Genomic DNA, 22,395 nt, shown 5'->3' with positions numbered 1-22,395 from the left:
CAAGTAAGTTCAGGGTGGGCAAGAAGTCAGGAGGGTACACAGCTGCAAGAGAAAAGGTGGAGCAGGGAGCAGGGCAAAAAATCCTGAGATACCTGCAGTGAAAAAACTGAGATACCTCACCCTTTTTAAACACATGAAATACTTCTATGCCTGTGCACACACACTCATGTAATTAATCAGAATTCGTGCACGTGACCTTATTGTTGACTTGGCCAGCATGTTCAAAAGCACTCTAAACAGAAGTGAAGTGTTTGTCAACACAAAGCGCATCAGGTAGTCACAGGAAAGAACAAGAAAGAACAAGAAAGCACATCAGGTGGTCACACGAAAGAACAAGAATCTTCATATGCATCAGGTTTACAAAAAACCTTAAACACACAACAAAACCCCAAACTTGCCTCTAGCTCTCAGGCCAATTTTTATCATTAAGTGAGTTTTATTTTCAACATTCCTTATATGCATACCTTCCTTCATCCTCAGATGTTTCACTGGAAGTGCTATCATCCGGTACTTGACCATGATTGCCACTGGAAGAGCTCATCTGCTGATGAGCCTTCTGCTTTGAAGGCTGTCTTTTACTTTCCTTTGCACCTTTGGCATTCAGGGCAATTTTACTGCATTACACAGAAAGAAAGAAAAAAAAAACAAAACACCAAGTGAGTAGGTTTATAAAAAAATATTTCTGTGAAACAGACATACTTAAGATGATGTCCAGAAACAACCGAGACAAAAAATAGCTATGATAAAATCACAGACTTGACTGTAAAGATCGTGGAATATGCCCAAGTATTTAAAACCCTTCCCCTAGAGTGAGGGGGACACGTGGAATCTGAGCTGGATCCAGGTTAAGCTGGACTATATCCAACAGCCACGTTACAGAAAGCATCTAGAGCAGAGATTCCTTTGAAGGACAGACAGAAAAAGCTCCTGCTTAGGTCTGCATAAAAATACGTGTGCCTTCTTTAGACTTTTGAGATTGGTTTGGTAATATCATCTTTTTCCCTCTCCCGACAAAGGGCACATTAACTTAATGAAAAGGAAAACACCAACTGCACGGAGATCACTAAAATCACCTAGAAAAGGGAGTAGTAGCAAACCCCAAGTTCCTACTTTTCTTTTCTAGGTGGCCATTTCCTACAAAAATAACTGCTTTTTCCAGTCTTCAGTTCTGGTTTTGAAGATGCATTTTACCTCAGTGTTGACATGGAAATCACAGGAATTTAGGTGGGCGTTTTCTTTTGTTTTCCCCTTTTCTTTTTTTAGAGCAGGCAATAAATTTGAACCTCCATCGTGCGCTTCGTTTTGTCTAAAAAGAATTTTTCTTCATTTTTTGAGAAGCAGTGGACTACTCACTATGGCTTTCACCACTAAGGAAACTACTTCAACTACCACAGTATCAGAAAACCTAAGACACTTACATAGTACTACAAATAAGAGCTAGAGATTATTTCCTTAGCTTACCCTTTCATTGGCATTTTAATCAATTTTGAGCTCTCCCCAGATGAAAAACTCTTTTTGTCTTTTTCTTCTATCGTGTTTTCATTCTCCATTTTCAAACAGTCATTCTTCCTTACAGTAATCTTTTGTTTCATTTGCCGATTAGTGATGTTATTTAATTTATCCACACATTCCTGTTTTGCCACGGCCTGCACTTTTGAACATCTTTGTTTGCTTTTTTCCTTCTTAACCTATAAAAATAAAGTTAAGCTTCACGTATTTCTAGAAGACAGAAACACCACATCCAAGATTGATTAATTCAGGGTTTACCCATGAAATAATATAAAATGATCTTTTTTTTAATTCATAGAGAAGCATTTTCACAAAACTACACTACAAAGTGTATTATGCCATTGAAAGTACTTTGAATTCACTCATGATGCAAGACATAACAAAAATACAGCCCTTAGAAAGAAAACAATAGTGTCTCTTAAAACATGAACAAGAAAAAAGTGAAAACAGTACTGATGGACAAAGCGTTAGGAGGACTGCACAATGTTCGTTGTAACACCACCAGAAAAAAATCAAGTGGAACTGCGAACAAGGGGAGGAAAGAAAAAAAGATCCCAAACCCACAAACACAACTGGTTTCACAGGAAAGAGGAATTTTAGTGAAAGGCAATGAAGACACACCACGCAGATATCACAGCACATGAATTATTAGTCAGGACCCTGTTCAGAAGCTATTTTCATTCTTTGATTCAGAATCAGAACCTGGATTTCTTTTTATGGCAATGAAGAGATAACTACTTGCACTGGAACCAAGTGCCACCTATTGTTAAACTGGAACAATAATGCATTCTGTTTTCCAAAAATGGGGAAAAAAGACAACTCTCTACTGCTCTCTTTATTCACCAGTCACCAATTTAATTAGAACAAACCCCAATTTGTAGGAAGCATCCTCCTTTAATGATGAATAGCTAAAGTGAACAGGACCGTTGATCCGGAGCGAGATTAAAGAATAAAGAGTAGCAGGTGAACCACCTCTTTTAGCAGCTGTACCTTCTCTTTCTCCAAAGCCAGGAATACTATTTGCAGCATTCCTACCCTACCCTTAAATCTTCCCGTATCTTGTTTTAGTTCTTCATCAAGATTCCTTTTCAGCACGACGTATGATTGCTGAGCATTTGCAAAAAGACTTTCCATTTCTGTTTCTCCTATTTTGTTGTTAATAAAGCAGTCCCTGGGAAAATCATCACTAAATCCAGAGTCTTTTCCAAGTTTCCTCTGTTACAAAAAGTGCATTTTCATCACATGAAGAAACTGGTCTTATTTTAGGAATAATATTAGAAATGTCATCCAAAAGACTTGTTTTAAAGCTGTATCTCAGGGAGTATTCAGGACTTCCCACTGCATTTCAACTACTTTCAGTTTCATTCTCTTCCATTTCCATAGAAGGCATTTTTTTCTCTCTCTTTCTCTCTCTCTCCTTCTGCTAGAGGCATCTTTGTATCATCGATATTGTTTGTGCAATCTTCTTCATCTGTACTCCAGGTATCTTCCATGTTTGCATTTCAGTTATCTTGATCAGAAAGGACACCAAGACTCGGAATACAGTTTCCATTTTGGGTACTTTTCCACCTAGCATAAGTTTAATATCTCCAAATTCACTTTACTTTCTAAGCTGTTACTTGATTCCGTTGCATGAGATGAAACAACATGAGAACTCTTCAATTCAGCACTGAAGCCATCTTCTGACATTTCTTCCACAAGGGAAGTAGTTCTCCCAGTTTCATTAATTTCACCAAGCAGCTGCTTTAGCTCTGCTGTAACATTTTTACAATTTGTTTTCAATTCCCTTTTCTCATTTTCAACCCACATTCTTGCATATCTTTCTTTCCAAGGTCTTGGACTTAACTGCTTGTCAGCACTGTGCAATTCCTCATTTTCTGCTGTGAAATTTCTGATGTAAAACTTCTGCCTTACCAGTGTGATTTTCATGTGCTGTTTTTTTCTATCAAGTTGGTAGTTTCTAAAATATATTTATCCTTAAGTAAACAGGTACAGACAGAAAGATTATCAAGAAAAATTACTACAGTTAATCTATGCAATTTCTGTTGCAAACTCATCCTATAATAGAAATAAGGCATTTTGAAAGCCATTTTCATTAAAAAAATCAAGGGACACTAAATGAAAGGTTCACTGCACACCATCTTCTTAACAAGAGAAGGACTCAGAGACAGCGGTTTCTTGGGTTAGGTTTGCCTAGGCATTAGGGTTGCTTTTACCTTTTAGCCTGCTTGCTTGCTGTAACTGCCGGCATTTGTCACAGAGCATGTTTATTTTTCACGGTTTATTGCTTTAATACCATTTTTCATTAAAACTGCCAACATTTTCCTCACCTACCCTCCTCCCTCCATCGCGCTCTACCGTCTGGCATTGTACAGTCCCCGGCCACCTAAGCTAACCCAACAAGAATGAACATGACAAGCTTCTTACTGTTCACCACACGGAGAACTGGCTAAGGGAGGATTATTTCTTCACCCAAGCTTCAGAAATAATGAATTCCACTCCAAGGTGCAAAGGAAAGGATTTATTAGGGGAACCTGCCTGCTCCTGCCCTCATCCCAGAAATCAGGAACCCAAGCTCGCAGGAAAACCGCACCATGCCTTAACCCTACCCAGCCCCCTCAAGTCCCTGTCCCCACGCTCTGTTTCTCAACAGCTCCGACGGCTTCTGCCCCGTGTCACAGTCCTGCCCACACGCCCCTTTCCCTCGTGGTGCCTCCTGAAGAGGGCCTGCAGCCTTGGTGTCCCAGCGGGCTGAGACTGTCACACTCCTCACGCTCCTCTCGTCAGCCAGGCCCTGTTCTCCCGCGGCAAAGACCCCTCCGCTCACAAGAGGGAAGGAGCACCTCAGCCAGACACCACCTGTCTCACCCTCCCCCTTCCCAAGCTCACTGGCCAACTACTACCACCTTGCAACAGGCTTAAGTCCTGCGCTTTGCCTGTTGGAATTAGGCACGTCCCTCTCTCGTGACGCCCGGCTGTGGGGTGGAAATCATTTGCTACGCTGTCCCTTCGGGTGTTCGTTCCAGAGGACGCCAGACCCTGCTGTGCAGCCCTGCCCCGCACACCAGCCACAAGCAGGACGCCTGCCTTATTCCCCTCTAGGATACCCTCTGAGAAAACCCTTTTCAAACACTTCACGTGGCCAAACAAGAGCGTATTTTGCAGAGGCTGGGGAAGCATCAGAAAGGTCGCGATATTTCAAGGTGTTCTCTTTGATCTTTGTCTTACAAAGAGGAAGACCGGCGTGTTTCATCAAACAGATCAGCACATTATAGACAAATCTCCCTCTTCACTTGAACGTGCATTTTGCACAGGCAATAAAACCCACATTTGGTGGCACTGTTTCTCAGCAGTGCACAAGAGGAGAAACACCGCTCAAAATTTAAGCAAACCAACTGAAAACAACAAGCATCTGACATAGTGACAAGGATTTAACCCCACCATAAGAAGACTGTATCCAACTTTATTTCAGACGGTAAACACAGCCTTCACCTACAGGACGTCCCTTCTGCATTATTCATTGACTGGTAAGTTTTCTTTACCTTAGTGTATAATACAGCCTACTGAATCAGACTGCAATCCAAAATATTTGGGTTTACATACCCGCACACCATAATATTCAATGCCATCTTTCATGTCTTCTTTTTCAGCTGATGATGACATATGAAAGGTAGATCCCGAGTTCTCACCTGCAGTGAAAAACCACACATTTTTATAACCATCAAGACTTCATATTACTTATTTACACCTAGAGTGCATCCTGAATCATCCTACTTGTGACAAAAAACTTAACACAAAATAAAAAAAAATACTACGTGCAGGACTGACCATTTAGTAAAGGAGAAATCCTTCAGATGAGAGTTCTACGCCAACAGCAAAACTTCCCTGCCATTCTACACTCCAGATGCTCAAGAGACAGCGTCGCAAACTACAGGCAGAAGCCCTTCACAACAAACCCTGAACTTTCAGTCACGTTTTAGCTCCTAGGCAAAGCGTAACAGTAAGGTATCAAAAATTAAGACGGGGGGAAAAGTGCTTGGCCAGATCATAGCTTTCTTCTGCTACGTTATCATCCAAGAATGTCCAGGTGTTCAGACAGGTCAGCCCTAAACCACATACACTTTCAGCACTATGCCACAAGAACCCGAACCCAAAGAGATACAAACACATCCAAAGGGCACACGTAACGCAAACAAGGTAACTTCCTTTACAACTTGCCAGCAAGCGCCGTGACAGCTGGTGTTAATTAACAAATACTAAGCACTTCATTGCTATAGCGCGCACCCACACCGTAAGTGCATTCCTAAGGCAGACATCGATAAAAGCTCACTTCAGCCTGTACGTGTTTACAGACAAACATTTAGTCCACCAGGAAGTTACCGGTGTGGCGCTCCCCTGAAACAATCCGTGAGCGCGCTCCGTGTCTGTCTGCAGCTGGAAGCAACACACCAGGTGATCCTTCTTCCGGACTTTCAGAATCCGTCTGTAGAGCATAAAACACGGGCGTGAGCATCGGTACAAATTCTCAACTCATTTCTACGCAAAATGTTCCTGCTAAGCCAACTTGCACAGCACAGAATCACAAAAGCCTTTGATCAGCCCCTTGGAAAGGGCACGTCAAGACACAGTATATTGGAAAATCACAGCAGACTTGTGTGTTTTCAGATCTTAGGCAAAAACCTCACAACTCATCTAAACTAGTCTGTCACGCTGGCAAACTGCACAGCCGCAAGGGAGAATTAACATGGTAACTCGAGTTGTGGGTTGCCAACCCGTAACTGCAGGTCTGGGGGGGACCCAACTTTCGGACTGAACTGGTACCCGATACTCAAATTTGTGCTGACGTTCCCCAGGCACACGTCCTGCAGTGGGGAGCGAACACATTGCTACTCCCAGTTGCAAGGGCTGAACAAAGACTTTTTGGGCTGAACAAAGACAAGCAAGACAAAGCTTACAGAAACCAAGGCTACAAAAAAAAAACAAACCCAAAACAACCCAGCAGCGTTTTAGCCTTGTATTTTTAAGAAGCGGGTGGGGAAGAGTTCCTTCTTCCTCACAAGAGAAGTCAGAGGGCGTAAGCTACAGACTCTGCCCGCTTTCTTCTAACCCATTCCCACAGACAGGAAGAACTAAAAGGGCAAACACAGCCAGCACGTGTGGTATTTCTGTTGAACGCTACTCTCAAAAAGGGCCAAAACGGTAGAAAGGCTCTTTCCCAAAGCAGCTCATCATCTAGGCTGCAGACCCTAAGGGCAACCACTGAACACGTCAGCGGAATAGAGTTGTGTGGTGAAAAAGCAACAATCCCGCCAGCCCCCGTGAGGAGCTCAGACTATTTTAAGCAGCAAGAAACTTCACTGCCGCAATACTGTACCAGAAACCCAACTCCAAGGGCCAGCTGCCATGAGACCCAAATCATTAGCTCGACCTACCTTCACCCCAAGCCTCGCTGAACAGCTAGCACACAGCACAAGTATTTCAAGGGCCCCCAGTTACAAACATACAGCAGAACCAGGAGAAGGGGAAATAAGCCTCAGCCGCGGCAGGGCCCAAGCTCCGAGTGCTTCTGGATCTCGCTCCCCACCCCCGCCCCACTGGGAACCCCGGTGTCCTTCACGGGAAATACCTCAGAATCCCAGGGAGATTCAGCACCTTCCTCTTCCTCTGCTCCCACCGCAGTCAGGGCACCTACAAAGGCAGTAAGAGGTGAGACACTGAGCCCTTCTATTTCACTCTGCTTTTCCCCATCACCCCTGCGCCCAAAAGATGCACAGCGGTTCTGTTGCTGAGGACAAACTAAGCAGTGAGTGTTGAATTCAAGGGTTTCTTCACACCCAGCACACAACATACCACGGTACTTCCTTTGGATCGCCACCTCTCTTGCCTCCTCTCCAGCAGGAGATGGCTATGCACAAAGCTTTGCTGCTAGAGAGGGACGCAACATTCTTCGCACAAGAAAAGCGAGCAAGACAGGAAGAAAATCCGGAACATCATAAAAATACAAAAGGGTCTACTATTGATGAATCACAGGGCCAGCCTCGCTTTTGGCATTTTCTCCTGTAGGCGACTCCTTTTACAAACTTTCATTGTCTACGTGCTACTCCTAGAAGCCTCTCCACCCACGTACAGCAGCGGGTGGTCAGTCGGTCAGACAGACGGGGCTGCTCCTACTCTCCTTCCATGAAGGTACGCTTACCAGACTTCTTCTGTCACTTCACCAATGTTCACTCAGGTCACAAACAGAAAAATGCAGGCAGCTTCCTACCATGCAATTTGATACGCGCCATCACTCCCATCATGTAACATGGACACCACAATTTTGCTTAGAAGATAAGACTTAGATGTGGATGCAGGAGAGCTGTGACACCTCCCCTGTGCACAGCACAGGCTGAATGACCAGCTTTTCTGGTCAACTGTATCTGCCTGAAAGCTGGATAAAAGCAGACCTGCGAGCACCCAGGGTTTTGTTTTGTACGGGCCTTCTAAGGATGCAAGTCACATTCTCTGTTCAGAGTACGTAGGTGTCTTCGTCTTCTGGATTCTGTTTCAGAGTGCAGTCACTTCAAAATTAGGCGCCATGCTGCTAGAATGAAAAGCAACCCTTAACTCCTCTTCAGCCTTGCCCGTCACGGTCAACAGGAAAGTGTTCAGCAGCAGCTATTTGAGCCTGAAGTCTCCCTTTTTAGGTAAGATTTTAACAACATTGGAGCCCCTAAGAATCCTTTTCCACAGGGTTTAATCAATCTTGACATTTCTGTATGATGGGTACAGAACAAGGAAGAAGCAGGAAAGATGAAAGGCTACAGTGTTCTTCTATCTGCAAAATTCCAGTTCTCATCGTGTCGGTAACCCTAGTCAGTTAATTATTTTTCCAACCACTGGAAAAATAACTCAAAAACATAAACTAAAAAGATAAGGACTTCTCCCATTAGCTGTTGCAAGTAAAATTTCTTCTTTCCTTGGAGCAGTAATTCACGAGTCTATTTTCTGCCAACACTGGCTTCTATTGGCTTCTGTCAACACTGTGAAAGAGGAGGACTCCTCACTGTCAAGAGTTCTTCACTTTTAGCACAGGGAGAAAGTCTTAGTTAAAACACTGGCAGAACCCTACTCCAAGGCTTCTGAAGAGCCCACCATTCAAAAAAACGTATATAAAAAATTCACAGGGTAAACCAGATTCCAGTATTTTTGCCTGTCATTTATTGCTACCATGCATTTTTATTAACGGATGCCAGCAGTGCAGCGCATACAAAAAGATGCAAATCCCCCACCTTTTACTCTGGTCTGCTCTCTAGCTAGCATTGAAAAATGACTTCTGGTCATCTTAGTTCTTTCCAATTAGTCCTCACCTCTCCACTCTATTCTGAGACTTCCCTCCTCATAAATTGTCTTACATAATGACTTTTGGCAGATTGCAGTGGACAGCAGCTACTCTTCTATGCAGAAAACACGAGAACACCACTACTTTGCCTCAAAAATAGATTTTAAGGATGTATTACTATGCAACAGTAACAAAGTAAATAGGATGGGAAATTCCAGCTCTCACTGAACATTTAATTGTGAAAGATACTGTACCTGTTCTCCAGATTTATGAAATCAAGTTGTCAAGGATGGCATTTCAACCCTTTTAGAGTCAGAAATATTTGCGCTGCAGGAATCATGATGCTTTGCTGAAGCAACCTAAATTCCTTAAACCCAAATCCAAACATAAACTGTTTGAAAGAAAGAAATTTTTACATCTACACCTACTTCTTAGCACCCGACCTTCAAGGTAACATATGGCTAAAAACCAGCATGACGCAGGTGAATAAAGCCACACAGGAAAAACAGCCGACATGAAATGAGCCACGAAAAGGCAACCTTTCTGTGTTTGTAATATCGTAACATACTGGTCCGTTGTGGGGCTACACTTCACATTACCGTGGAATACAGACATAACCAAAACTCAAGTTTTAACCGAACAACCTCTAACAAGTATTTGTGTGTCTTACCAGAACACTGTCACTGCAAAATAAAGGGCAAGAGAGGACCTGTTGCTTACCCATTGCAAATACAGGAGAGGGAGAAGAGCGAGAGGAGAAGGAGGAAGATACATCTCCTAGAGAGAAGTTTCATCTCTATTATTGTCAAAAGAACAACAATACTGGTTTTTTTCTTCGCCTAAAGCAAAGATGCCAAAGAACTTGTAACTTCTAAGTATAGAACACAAATAGTTCCAAGTCCGCTTACTTTTCTGCATATCTGTTCACCTCTCTCTGGTTTATATTGTCAATAGACAGTTGTAGAAACTCTAAAACCTGAATGGCAAATTGTTTCTCATCCGATTAACAAGTGTGATTAATACAAAATACAACACAAATTATCAACTATACAAATCAATAAACCTCAGAACAAAGAAACAAAAAAAACCCATTAAGGTTACATATCCTCTCTCCAATACATAGCCGACCAGCTAGCTGCCTCAACTTTAGCCTTGTTTCCAAAGAAAAAAGAATTCCTGACAACACGCTGACACTAATTTCCTCCCATCTTGTCTCTCTTCCTCACCTCCCTCCCCTGCCTCTGAGCCTGCTGGTCATTTTCCATGAAACAAGAGAGGGAAGCCTCAGAGGAACGTGTTTGTACATGTTTCAAAACAACTGCCAGGCAGGTAGAGATAAAGCCAGGCAAGTAATATTTCCTGAAAACTACAGCTACGGCACGAGCCCAAGAATTACCCTTTGTGGCTCACGGGCAGCTCCTGGACAGCCTAGCCTACAGATCCCTAGCCTGGAATCAGCCACAGCACATGCTCAAAGGACCAAGACAATCAGGAAGGGGGGGGGTGTGTGAGCCACGGAAAGAAAAGCAGACTTCAGGACTGCCTGAAAAGGGGAGATGACAGCAAGTACGGTGTAGGAAGCGTACATCACGGAAGGGTATGGACAGTGCTGAACAGCAGACTAGAGGAGGGAGCAAACACATACACCGAGGATTATTTCAGTACACCTTCTGCTCCCGGGATGCCTTGCTAGAGCCATTCATTTCGTATTAGAAAGAAAATTGCAAGTACAATGGGTCTGTTCATAAAAGAACACTACAAAGAGATTGTTATGAACACCTTCAATATCTTCTGCGTGTCCTAAACCAAATTCCTCCAACAGATCCGCAAAACAAATCAATCAGATGCTTTATTAAATACTCCCATCTAGAAAGATTACAAAGCTAAACCCAGAACTACATGCCGTGAACATTACCTGATTTCTGCTGCATTTTTTTAGGAGAGGTTTCATTCATTTCCAAAACAGATTCAGGGGTCTTCAGCTATGAAAGACAATCCAATGACAAAAAAAAAAAAAAAAAAAAAAAAAAAAGAAAAAAAAAATTCAGACTTGAAGTAACTACATAATATTTAACGAGCAGGACAAGTAGTCAGTCTGACACGAACAAATACTTACCTGGGAATTGTCGGGGTTCTCCAAAATGCCTGGAGGTAAAAAATGTTTTGGAAAGTGTTATTTCATTTAATTGAAGGCACCTTTCACTCCATTCAACATCAGCAGTTTCTACAACTAAGTATTACTCGCAAGCTTTATTCCATCGAGACTGCGATACTTAACATTCAATCTACTTCAACATCCAGCATTTGTATCAGTATACAAGAAATGGACAATGCACGCTTCCCATCGTGCGCCTTGGATTTAAGAAACAATACTCACAGAACTAGGACAAGCCATAGGAAGCAGTAAGGACATGCTTGTTAGCACAACAAGATCAAAATACTTCTTTTGAGGAGCTGAACCCTGCCTTCTACAAAGATTATTTCAAAAGCCAAAGCTGGTCTGCTGTAACGAACTACCGTAAAACAGTCCAGCAGCACTACGACTGCGATTATCCTACAAGTGTTTAATGTTGAGGAGTGTTTTCCTTTCCATCGATGGGACAGAGGAAACGTGGGTGCAGACACAGACACCTCATACACATCATTCAATGAGGTAGAAGCAAACTAGTTCTTATCAGGTTGTTCGGGTCCAGCTTGTGTGGAAAGGAAAAAAAACAACCCATTACAATTGGTTGTAATCTGCATTTATAGCACAGTTCCAAATATGTAATTTTTAAAAAATTTTTGTCCAACATGGAAATCATTTACAAACCCACACAATCTACTGGCCCACCTATATTTCTCAAGTCCTCTGCTTTAGTCATCTTACAGTTTGAGTCCTCTCATGAAAGAAGTGCATGAAATGTTACTAAGAATGGCTCCACAGCATTATTTTCATGTTTACAAAAACGGTTAAAAAGCAAACAGCATTTGATTTCAGTAAACTTGGTGGTCTAGCAGTATAGAAAAACCTTAGAAAGATTAGCGTAATCACCTTTTACCTCCTTTTTACACCGATTTTAAACTTCTCTCAGTAGAATCATACAAAGCACGACAACTACTCAGCAAGGGGATTTACAAGCTCCCAGGAGCTTTTAAAGTTTTGCTTCCAGCTTACTAAACTAAAACTGGATTCGCTTCTTCAGCTATTCTATTGTACTTACACTACAAGCAGGACTGACCGTTTAGTAAAGGAGAAATCCTTCAGATGAGAGTTCTACGCCAACAGCAAAACTTCCCTGCCATTCTACACTCCAGATGCTCAAGAGACAGCGTCGCAAACTACAGGCAGAAGCCCTTCACAACAAACCCTGAACTTTCAGTCACGTTTTAGCTCCTAGGCAAAGCGTAACAGTAAGGTATCAAAAATTAAGACGGGGGGAAAAGTGCTTGGCCAGATCATAGCTTTCTTCTGCTACGTTATCATCCAAGAATGTCCAGGTGTTCAGACAGGTCAGCCCTAAACCACATACACTTTCAGCACTATGCCACAAGAACCCGAACCCAAAGAGATACAAACACATCCAAAGGGCACACGTAACGCAAACAAGGTAACTTCCTTTACAACTTGCCAGCAAGCGCCGTGACAGCTGGTGTTAATTAACAAATACTAAGCACTTCATTGCTATAGCGCGCACCCACACCGTAAGTGCATTCCTAAGGCAGACATCGATAAAAGCTCACTTCAGCCTGTACGTGTTTACAGACAAACATTTAGTCCACCAGGAAGTTACCGGTGTGGCGCTCCCCTGAAACAATCCGTGAGCGCGCTCCGTGTCTGTCTGCAGCTGGAAGCAACACACCAGGTGATCCTTCTTCCGGACTTTCAGAATCCGTCTGTAGAGCATAAAACACGGGCGTGAGCATCGGTACAAATTCTCAACTCATTTCTACGCAAAATGTTCCTGCTAAGCCAACTTGCACAGCACAGAATCACAAAAGCCTTTGATCAGCCCCTTGGAAAGGGCACGTCAAGACACAGTATATTGGAAAATCACAGCAGACTTGTGTGTTTTCAGATCTTAGGCAAAAACCTCACAACTCATCTAAACTAGTCTGTCACGCTGGCAAACTGCACAGCCGCAAGGGAGAATTAACATGGTAACTCGAGTTGTGGGTTGCCAACCCGTAACTGCAGGTCTGGGGGGGACCCAACTTTCGGACTGAACTGGTACCCGATACTCAAATTTGTGCTGACGTTCCCCAGGCACACGTCCTGCAGTGGGGAGCGAACACATTGCTACTCCCAGTTGCAAGGGCTGAACAAAGACTTTTTGGGCTGAACAAAGACAAGCAAGACAAAGCTTACAGAAACCAAGGCTACAAAAAAAAAACAAACCCAAAACAACCCAGCAGCGTTTTAGCCTTGTATTTTTAAGAAGCGGGTGGGGAAGAGTTCCTTCTTCCTCACAAGAGAAGTCAGAGGGCGTAAGCTACAGACTCTGCCCGCTTTCTTCTAACCCATTCCCACAGACAGGAAGAACTAAAAGGGCAAACACAGCCAGCACGTGTGGTATTTCTGTTGAACGCTACTCTCAAAAAGGGCCAAAACGGTAGAAAGGCTCTTTCCCAAAGCAGCTCATCATCTAGGCTGCAGACCCTAAGGGCAACCACTGAACACGTCAGCGGAATAGAGTTGTGTGGTGAAAAAGCAACAATCCCGCCAGCCCCCGTGAGGAGCTCAGACTATTTTAAGCAGCAAGAAACTTCACTGCCGCAATACTGTACCAGAAACCCAACTCCAAGGGCCAGCTGCCATGAGACCCAAATCATTAGCTCGACCTACCTTCACCCCAAGCCTCGCTGAACAGCTAGCACACAGCACAAGTATTTCAAGGGCCCCCAGTTACAAACATACAGCAGAACCAGGAGAAGGGGAAATAAGCCTCAGCCGCGGCAGGGCCCAAGCTCCGAGTGCTTCTGGATCTCGCTCCCCACCCCCGCCCCACTGGGAACCCCGGTGTCCTTCACGGGAAATACCTCAGAATCCCAGGGAGATTCAGCACCTTCCTCTTCCTCTGCTCCCACCGCAGTCAGGGCACCTACAAAGGCAGTAAGAGGTGAGACACTGAGCCCTTCTATTTCACTCTGCTTTTCCCCATCACCCCTGCGCCCAAAAGATGCACAGCGGTTCTGTTGCTGAGGACAAACTAAGCAGTGAGTGTTGAATTCAAGGGTTTCTTCACACCCAGCACACAACATACCACGGTACTTCCTTTGGATCGCCACCTCTCTTGCCTCCTCTCCAGCAGGAGATGGCTATGCACAACAGCTGACACAGCTACAAGCAGCACTGAACACGGGGTTGTGTCACGCTCAGGAAGAGGCTCCAGCATGCTGCAGCCCTGTGGCATAGTGTTCTAGGTCACCTGCTCTCCAATCCACAGCTCCAGAATTTTCCACTGACTACCACTATCCACTGTACAAGAAGTACCATAGAAACACTACCCGACACATCTTCACGCTAAAATCACCAAGAAACAATGCTCCTTTTGTAGCACTACCAGAAAAGACCTTCCTTGACTAGCAGTTTTTACCCTGCACCTTCCCAGAAGGTAGACACCTAAGCTTTGCCATTGAAAAAGAGGAGAGGCTCACCGCCCAAAATCTCACCCCAAACACACAACTTGTCTCTATCTCAGGGGGCTAACATCCGAATCTCTTCTCTACTAGGCACACGCAAGGCTCAGTCTCAGTAGGTTCCTGGCCAGATTAAACTATCTTCATTTCTCTCTTTTAAGCTAGTCCGTTAGGTAAAACTGATTCAGGATTCGCTCTTGTGGAGACATGCACACAAAAACCGGGAAAGGAGCTAGAGACCAGTGAGGGCACCCGTCCTAGCAGAGGGGAACTGCTGGTTCCAGCCTCAGCTAGGACTACTCACACTGTGCCAAATGCAGGCTTATGGCAAAATGCACAGACAGAAGAGCATGTATAGGCACAACACCTGGAATACAGCAGGTTCTGCCAGGCCCGCTCTGTAGCATTTGATCAGCAGCTACACACGCTCTGGTAACATCTACCACACCACTCTACTCTCTGGAGACACACAGTGGAAAGTGTGCCTTCTCCTCCTGCTCCAAGACCTGAGGTGAGTACCAGAGTGCTCAGCCCTGACTGACAGGGCAATGCTTTCGAGCACACTCAAGCGTGGCACTGGAGAGACTTTCTACGTTTTAAAACTGGACAAGGTGAGGCACTGGAACAGAACAGCTTTCTCTCAGATGGACTCAAATCTTTCCCAGGCTTCAGCCAAGAGCAATCACAACTTTTCAGTCTGACAGTACCGGCCAGAAAGGGGAATACTACTGTCACACCCAAGACTCTCTAATCCTCCTCTTTTTCAACTGTGCGTTTTGTTCTGATCGCTTCAGGGAGAACACAGCAACAAAACCAAGAATGACACCTGCTCCATGTAGCATCGTTTGGAATCCAAGGCCACAATTTGTTCTTCAGGAATGAATGAAAAGGAACAAAAGCTACTTTCCTCCTTGCCAATGCTCACTAAGGTTCACAGGCAAGGGAAAAACTTACTGTTTCAGAAGTCAATCACCGTTTCAGTTCATTTACTGTGCATTAATATTTATAGAGGAAGAACTGGGATCAGTATTCACTAACTCCTCTCACCAGTGTCGTCTTTGGAAGCACTGTGGATTTGATGGCTATCATTACAAATAGAGTTTTTCACACCCTCAACAACTGCAGTTCGTAGCTCTTCACCAGTGTTTTCCTTTTCCTGCTCCTTCTCCTCTTCTTCCCGTTCAGGTGATTTTTCCTAAAAGATATTGACCAAACAGCTGGAAATAGCAGAAACAAGCACCTTCTTAGCCATCCATCGACAACTTTAAAAATGCTTTTCCTGTGTAAGACAACAGGGAAACTTTGTTGAGCTTTGTTTTACAATGCCTTCAGTTTTTCCATGGGACTCTATGAGTAGACAGCAATGACATTAGCCCTAAGTCTCACCCCTGGTTCTGCAAAGCTCCGGAGAAGCAATTCTTCATGTCAGCCTAACTCTAGCTTTCATTTCAGTACATCGTACCGGAACACGCTCTTCTTCCTCTACTTTGCTCCAGGAAAATCACTAACTTCCGGCTCTCAATCTTACTCAAACTTTTTGGTTCCTCACTTTCAGCCATCACACCAGGTATTTTACTAAATGGCAATAAATCTTGACAGATAAAAACTGTACATACAACTGAGAAAAAATGAATTTATTTCAGAAAAATTATACTGCCTATTTGTTTTCCTGCAAAACCACTGCAACCAATAAAAAAAATATTGAAAATACTGCCCAACACTATTCTTATACCTAAGAAACTGCTTTGGCTAGGAGTAAAGGCATTTTCTAATATAAAAAAAGGAAGATCAAAAGATGGATATACGTGAAGTATTAACAGAAATCCAGTTTACCTTTTGGTTCTTACCTTTATTACCCTTAGAAAATACCTTTGTGATTGAATCATCCTTATATAACTTACTTTGGTGCTTGAGTGAAATGCTGCTCTTACATTTTCTTCATGCCTATTCAAGCACAAGTTTTCACCTTCTTGTTTCAGTGCTTCACAGACTTTATTATCTACTTCATATTGCTCTTCTTCTGTATCTTCATCATCCACATGTTCAAGAAAGTCAAAGTTTGGTCTTTGACTTTCAAGCCTTGGGTTTTTTCCTGCTGACAAAGAACTATTATCACTTTCAAAGCCATTACTGAAGCTTGACTTTTTCTCCTTAAGACCACAACTATCTGAGAGAAGCTGAGGTGTCTCTTTTTTCCAGTTTGTCATCTTAGATTCTGCAAAAAGGGAGTCATCATTTCTGTGAAACTTCACCCCAATCATGCTTTTCTTGTTCCAACTTTCTTGTTTATCTTGCAAATTATTTAGATTTTGAAAGACAGTTTGCTTTGGTACCGACTTGCAAGATACTTCATTATTCACCGTCTTTGGAGACATGGCAGTTATGTCAAAACAACAAAAGGAGTTATGGAAATGGCAACAGGCATGTTACCAGATTAATGGAGTAATCTGGGAACGTCTGGAAAAGGAACCAAGTCAAGGATGGGCAGGATGGAGGAAGGACTTGGCCAGGGACAAAGGCTTAGGAGGGGATTAATAGCTTCATTTTAACAACATGACTTATGTTTTCTGAAGTGACCAAGTGCTGTGTTTTCAAAATGCTACTTTTCTCATTTACTATAGGAAAAGAAATGTTAAAAAAACTACTTAGCAAATCATCTTATTTATATATTAGTATACTATGCAATCTTTTCCAAATAGCTTACTGTTTTTCCTGAACTGCTGGGAAACATTCATTAAGAATGTCAAGTTTGGCTTCTGCAGCTTCTGTAAATAAAGAAGCCAAAAACGATTACTTTTTTTAAAAAAAACACTAACGACAACAACAAATCTTTTGTTCACATCAAATCTTGAACGCTAAATGTAATCAGGCTGTCCTTTTGATAATGGTCAGGTGCTGGCTCCATCCCGTACTTCTAAGTACAAAAACACTCCTCACATATGCAATTCAGTGAGTATTTCACCCCCAAAATACCGTGCAGGCACCCTTCTGAAAATTGTTTCCACAACTATGGTTACATGCATAGCAGTTCTAAAAAATCTGGGTTTAGTATTTGTAGTACTTCCCTAAATTCAGTTATATTTAAGATCGCAGCTTCTGGATGCTTACTTGCAAGTGTGCACAAGGGAAGTAACTGTTAAGAACCCTAGACTTAATGCATTAATTAGTCCCTGCAAGTACACTTACCAGAATATCCTTACATTTCAAAAACATGCCAAAAAATGCATAATTTAAATCAGTGCAAGAAAATGAAATCATGTTAAAACTAAACATGCTTGCATCTCCAGTATTGCAGAGTAGGTTGAACTAGAACACCGGTTCCTCATCGCTGCAGAATCCCAGAGCAACAGAACAGATGCTCCAGACATCACTGCAGAAGTTAATAGTTCTTCAGAACACTAGCAAAAAAAGCAGGCCTGAGAGCTTGTAGCTGACAAAAAGAATACTGCCTAAGCATTAAAAAAAAAAAAAAAGAGGGAAAACATGCAGTGTGAGATTACGTGCAAGCACAGAATGCTATCTCAATAGAAGAAAAAAAGATGACCCATTTGAGTAACTCATCCGCTGAGCACTCTTGAGTAACCTGATGAGGAGGAAAGGAGAACGAGGTGATGAAGGCTTTCAGTACATCTTCATTAAAAAGTGCCCGTTATCAGTTAGGATTCTATCACGAAATCTACAGGAAACATTAACAGTGTTTGGGGAAGAACAGAACAGGTTATATCAGTAACTTATAAACTGAAAATCTGACTCAAATGACCAAGAACAAACAAAACTGTGGTGGTTTATCTCGTCGCCTATGGCTCTTTTGCCTCAAACCACAAATCTACTGCATGCTCTGCCACAGCTACAGGTCTTTTACGAAAAACTCACAGCACAAAAAAAGGCTGGCAGGTCAGAGACTGCTTCTAAGGAGAAAACAATATTGGCTAGAACTGTAGTTTCTTTCAACCCCCCAGAAAACTTGCCTTCAGATCACTTATTTTTACAGGACATTTACTGTAAGTACACCATACCTTGGGAGAAAAATCGAGTTCTTCCTCAGAAGCATGCCAACTGACATCGCTCCCCTCCTTCTCCAAGCTTCTTAAAAAGTAAAGCAAAATGAGTACTGTGTCTCTCCAATCATTCCTCAGGTATGTGCTGGGTATGTTTAAAGTCTTACCTGATTGAGTCTCCTTGCGACAAGTCGTCTATTGCTGTTCAAACATTAATTGACATGTTGAAATTAGATTTGGCATGCCAAAAATCAACCAGCACATACAAACATTTAACCTGGACAACTCTACATGTCATAGCAGAATGAAACTTTGGGGAGTCAACTTTATGTAAGACAGCATGAATGAATGCATGCATTTCCAAACAACTGCTTTTTCAAGTCACACTGAATTGACAAAACAAAAAAGACTAGAGTTATATCTCCTTTGAACTTTTATACCTAAAAGTTTAAGAACTATCTCTAAACTAAAAAAAGCCCAGCATAGCATGAATATGCTACGTTAATAAACAGTTAACAAAATACTGGTGCTTTAGCAAGACAGTAAATAAATGAACTGCTGAAGTACTCCTACTGCACACACAAGCACACACTGTTGACAGAGATTTTACTGGTTTATATACTATACTAGCTGGTGCTCTACCCACTTACAGGTTATCCTGAAAAGGTAAAAAACATCAAAAAGCATAACCAAGATCTAATGCCTATCCTCAGGCAGAAAAATCCCCAGCAGTTCTCTATGCTGCACCAAAAAGGACAGTCAACAGGCAAGACAGGCGTAACCAGGACAATCTATACTACGCTCCAAGCTTTCATCAATTAAGAAAGCAACTTGCACACAGGATCACAGGATAAATCAGGTCACAAGGGACCTCAGCAAGTCTCTCAGCCAACCGCCTCCTCAAAGCGGACTCAGCTCTGAGGTCAGATGAGGCTGCATAGGGCTTTTTCCACTCTGATCTTGAACCATTCAAGGAGGGAGACTGCACAACCTCTCTGTTTTACTGTTCTCACCATGGTGAAGCTGCCCACATTCCATTAGAAATCCTCTTGTTTCCATTTATGCCTCTTGTACCTTTGCTTCCTGTCACCCACCACTGGGAGGCACCTGTCTCTGTCTTCTCCTTATACGTGCTAGAAGCTGCCACTGGGTCCCCTTCAAAGTCATCTCCTCTCTACACTGAACAAGCCCAGTTCCCCCAGTCTCTTCCCAAAAGGCAAGTAGTCCTGCTCCTGGCAAAGTTTGATGGCCCTCCACTGAACTCGCTCACGGATGAAAGACCACTCTCTCTTGCACTGGGGCCTCAAAATTATACCCAGGGAGCTGGACACAACCCAGGGACTGCCAGGTAGCAGCGTACAATCCCCTTCCTCAGTCCCCTGGCTATGCTGCTCTTCATACAGCCCAGGACACCGTTAACCTTCTCAGCCGGCAGGGCACCCTGCTGGCTCATTCTCAGCTCACTTTCTGCCAAGACCCTCTGGCTATTCCCAGCAAAGCAGCTCTCCAGCCAGGCAGCTCCAGCACCTGCTGTAGCAAACGGTTGTTCCTTTCCATGTGCAGGACTTCGCATCTGCCCTTGTTGAATTCTGTTAAGACAGGCCTGACAGTCCATTTACCCAGCTTGTCAAGATCCCTCCGAATGGCAGCGTGGCCCAGATGCACATGTTGCAAACTCAACGACAGCGCACTCTAGCACACCACTGATGTACTAAAGAAATCTGAACTCTAGGAATCCAGCCTGAAGAGTGCGAAAACCTCTCAATTACCAACAACTAAGATGAAATAAAAGGCCTCTTCAATTCCCAGGACAGAAAGGAAAAAAAACAACAAATAGAACCTCCACATCGTATCCATTTCAGCATTCCTCAATTCCTCGATAATTAGTTCTTGTTAACTATCATCACAAAACGAACTTGCTTATAAATAGGAGATTGGTGGCCTTCCATAAATTTGTATGATGACAGCCAAACCGAGGTCTTGGACAAAATCATTAAAAGGAAAAGAAAACAAAGGGCATATCATGTTGAGTAAGTTACCTGAACTTTTGCTTTCCATGTATAGTAACTTTAAGCAATGACCAAAAACAGTTCCCATTGTTCTTTGGAAAGCAAGAGAGAAAGTCTATGAGATAGTTTTCAGACAGATCTTGATGCCCTACAGTAGAAATGGTATCTAGAAAAGCAGTATCTGGGGATCACTTATTTCTACTTTAATTGAAGTCCATTTTAATTTTGGAGTAACAGAAGAGCTTTTTTTTTTAAAATAATATTATTTACTATCACTAATGACACAAAGCAATCACTCAATTCAGTAGTAAAGGACCCGTGCAAAACACGCAAACAAAAAGCGCCCAAACCCTGCTCTCAAACCTGATTTATAAAACCAAAACCATCAGAATAGAGACCTCCAAGATAATAAACATCACAGGTGTGTTAGTATTTGTACATCACATAACATGTTTCACAGTTGAAATGCTACTGTATAGAATACCTTTCTTTGGTTTTCCTGTTCTTGATGTCTGGCTAGGAGATTGTGGCATTCCTATATCCGTTTAGGGAAAGGCGTGTCAAGGACAGACCAAACAAGGACACCAGAATAAATGTGAATTCCCAGAAATTTGGAAAACCTAACCAGTACACTAACAAAGCTGTAGCAATGGGAGAATGTACTGTGACCATCAGCCTACTCTACAGTTACAAGAAGTAGAAGCAAAACCTATCACAACCTACAGAACTCTACTCTTAAGGGACAGTGTCAAACAGTGTAACTTAATTTACTTGCTCCATTGTAGTATACCTATATTCCAATATTTTGAAACACTGAAACAGATTCTTGGCAGTTTACTGTACTGCCAACTTTGAATTTCTCTCAGCTTGACTGGTCCTTGCCCAGCACTGACTGCCAACGCAATTCCTTCGTATTTGTAGAGTGTTTTATACATACGGCACACTTAAAATCCCTCTAAGCATCCCAAAAATCTGTAGGTGCCAACAAACTTTGGAGATATGCTAGCCAGTTGTGTCAGATGGTGCCTGAAGCAAACACAGCCCCCTCCTACCTCAGTCTGAAGGTAAAAGCCCTGCATATATTGATTTGACCATGCTGAACTGTTCACATAGAGAAGCTATGCCACCAGCCAGAACGCAGGCATGACAAGCAGTCAGAGTGAATATCCTGTTCCCCCAGGGCTATAGGGCAGGCCACAACTGGGCCAGAACGGGTGCACTGACTGGTGTGAGTGTCATGCATGTGTGCTTGTGTGTGTACGCGTGTCTATGTTGTGGAACAGAAGCTTTAGAATATAAATCACCATGCACCTGCTCTACCCATCCTACTTAGTAAAATTTTATGTCAATGAATGGTGTGGTTCTGTTATTGCAGCTACCCAACCCAAATGTCTTTGTGACAAGGCCATAACATTTGCCTCAGAGCAACAGGGAGTCCTGCTTATATTGATGTTACCACAAATACATGGAATGGATGTGGCAAGAGGACTCCTATCGAAAATACACATGTAAGAGTTAAAAAAAGGACCTCAAGATTGATTTATATCTCCTGTATCACTTTTTACAAAAATCGAGAAATGAAGAAGCAATGTGAAACACACTGAAGCACTTGTTTCTTTTCCAAGAGCTCTATGATGAAAAACCAATGGTTTCTGTAGGGACTCAGGGAAACGCTGAAGGAACAATACACCAATATGCAGTGTGGCAGCTAAAAAAAGCTGCCACTGAAGACATACTAGAAATCTGAACCTTCGCTTTTAGAAAAAATGCATAATTACTTTTTGCCAAAGAAATTCCAGCTTCAAATTCGATATGCTAGAGGTGGAAGCCATTCATTTGGAGGTTTTTGCAAGTCTGTCTGTAATCAACGAAAAGGTTCATGTTCTGACAAAAAGTAAACACTCAAATAAGCATGAGCCAACCTCTTAAATATACCGAC

At 42.7% G+C, this 22,395-nt stretch overlaps 1 protein-coding gene across 1 annotated transcript in view; it reads right to left on the bottom strand.

Moving 5' to 3' along the window:
* LOC308057752 (uncharacterized protein) overlaps positions 1 to 22,395 on the bottom strand; it is a 40,664-nt gene that overhangs the window by 15,547 nt on the left and 2,722 nt on the right. Inside the window, 18 exon segments of the mRNA XM_080411804.1 lie at positions 2,458 to 2,728; positions 2,730 to 2,854; positions 2,858 to 2,920; positions 2,922 to 3,011; positions 3,015 to 3,055; positions 3,058 to 3,108; positions 3,111 to 3,396; positions 3,398 to 3,448; positions 3,450 to 3,623; positions 5,113 to 5,198; positions 5,890 to 5,992; positions 10,947 to 10,975; positions 12,604 to 12,706; positions 15,187 to 15,319; positions 16,283 to 16,541; positions 17,154 to 17,214; positions 18,466 to 18,535; positions 18,615 to 18,648. Of these exon segments, the coding sequence (XP_080267930.1) occupies positions 2,458 to 2,728; positions 2,730 to 2,854; positions 2,858 to 2,920; positions 2,922 to 3,011; positions 3,015 to 3,055; positions 3,058 to 3,108; positions 3,111 to 3,396; positions 3,398 to 3,448; positions 3,450 to 3,623; positions 5,113 to 5,198; positions 5,890 to 5,992; positions 10,947 to 10,975; positions 12,604 to 12,706; positions 15,187 to 15,319; positions 16,283 to 16,541; positions 17,154 to 17,214; positions 18,466 to 18,535; positions 18,615 to 18,648 (2,030 nt within the window).

This window comes from Falco punctatus (assembly GCF_963210335.1).
Source record: "Falco punctatus genome assembly, contig: scaffold_35, whole genome shotgun sequence".
NCBI lineage: Eukaryota > Metazoa > Chordata > Aves > Falconiformes > Falconidae > Falco > Falco punctatus.
The sequence above is the reverse complement of the archived record's forward strand: the minus strand, read 5'-3'. Positions and strand labels throughout refer to the sequence as shown.